Source organism: Octopus bimaculoides, chromosome 4 (genome assembly GCF_001194135.2).
Source record: "Octopus bimaculoides isolate UCB-OBI-ISO-001 chromosome 4, ASM119413v2, whole genome shotgun sequence".
In the NCBI taxonomy this organism is placed as follows: Eukaryota; Metazoa; Mollusca; class Cephalopoda; order Octopoda; family Octopodidae; genus Octopus; species Octopus bimaculoides.
In genome coordinates, this window is record NC_068984.1 from 145,373,745 (window position 1) to 145,375,527 (window position 1,783).

Sequence of the window (1,783 nt, forward strand, 5' to 3'; positions counted from 1 at the left end):
TGTGTGTGTGTGTGTATTTTCGTTAATTATTTTTTGTGGAGAATGAATTCCAGGAACCAGTCATGAAATGAATTACCATATTCTTTGTGTTGCTACTAGATTACGTCTAGGGACACTCACCGTGGTCTTGAATTATTATTTGAACTCTTAACGACCATTTCTTACCAGCAAGCATAATAAACCTCATCCATGCCGAGGTGAATATAACGGTCTGGGAATGTTTCAATAATTTCCTTGAAGAACCTTTTCAGAAATTCGTATGTTTCTTCATAAATTGGATTGAACACCTCGTGTGTGTGATGTTGCGTGTAGTTGGCACGGCCAGGTTGTCCATCTACATAGCAAGGTGTCAGCAAGACTGCAAGACAGAATCAAATAAAACTTACAAAATGATACAAGATAGAGGATTGTGCCGATGGAATATTTATACACAGCTTTCCTTCACAGATTCGGCGCATCAGATTTTACTAAAAAGGTTTCGTTCAGAAGTCTATGAGAGATTTGCCTGATTGTAATCTAATACTGCTCTTTTAGCACATAACGAATTATGAATGTGTGTGTGTGTGTGTGTGTGTGAAAGAGAGAAAGAGAGAGGGAGAGAGAAAGAAAGAGAGACAGAAAGAGGGCGTGTCTGTGTGTGTGTGATCTTTTTTCAAAACAAAATTCGCTCTTGCCTTTCATGAATTCGCTAAGCGTCAATGATTTTAGTCAGATTTCTTCTCATCTAAGGCAGCGAGCGGGCGAAATGCTTAGCGGTATTTCGTTGCCATTACGTTCTGAATTCAAATTGCGCCGAGGTCGACTTTGCCTTTCATCCTTTCGGGGTCGATTAATTAAGTACAAGTTGCGTACTGGGGTCGATCTAATCGACTGGCCTTCACCCCAAAATTTTCGGGCCTTGTGCCTAAAGTTGAAAAGAATATTTCTTTTCATCTGACAATGAAATCAGTTATAAACCGCAGATATCGTAAATATTTAGTATTTCAATAAAGCTCAACACCACTTTACAAATTTAATTAAGACTGTTTGGACTGTCTCCTTCAACGTGACAGGATAACACTCTGAGTATTGACATAGTTGGTACTTACAGGGAAACGCCTTACCCCAGGACATCGTATGACCCGGAGTATCGAATTCAGGTATCAGGCGGATCCCCCTTAAACGAGCGTATTCAATGACTCTGCTCACATCAAACTGGCTGTAGGTGAAACGACTGGAATAAGCACCCTGAAGTTTAAAATGAAATATCAGGTTAAGAAAAGGTAAGATTAAAAAATACCAGGCACAAAAATACGTACTAGGGGCGATTTCTTCGACTAAACCCTTTAAGTAAATACTAGCATTGATGTAGCGACATTTGAGATTTTGTCTAGGTGAATCTAGCTGATGAGAACTAATCAAATTTACGTTAACAAACGTAATTTAGGAAGATCGAAACCTAGGTCCTAGATTATCCACATCTGGGTTGTACATTTATTTACTGTTCTTCCTACAGGTCAGATGAAATTTTAAAGTTTGCCGCCCGCAAACATTTTTGCCAGTATGTGTATACAGTGAAGCTTTACTATAGCGTCGTATATTATCGATTGCTATTTCCAGTAAATATTGGTGCATTGTTGTACCACTATCCTATATTTACACACACACACACACACACACACATATATATATATTATTTAATAGACACAAGGCATGTCTTTATGTGCCATTAATAGTTTCTTGCGCTGAGAACATGCCAAATAATGAATTATAACATGTATAAAAGCTCCGCACAATCATTAGG

At 38.3% G+C, this 1,783-nt stretch overlaps 1 protein-coding gene across 1 annotated transcript in view; it reads right to left on the reverse strand.

Moving 5' to 3' along the window:
• Positions 1-1,783, reverse strand: part of LOC106878756 (beta-hexosaminidase subunit beta) — a 31,009-nt gene that overhangs the window by 12,495 nt on the left and 16,731 nt on the right. The window contains exons 7-8 of the mRNA XM_052967697.1: positions 1,089-1,227; positions 166-358 (exon numbers count right to left, since the gene is read on the reverse strand). Of these exons, the coding sequence (XP_052823657.1) occupies positions 166-358; positions 1,089-1,227 (332 nt within the window). The remainder of the gene's footprint in view (positions 1-165; positions 359-1,088; positions 1,228-1,783) is intronic.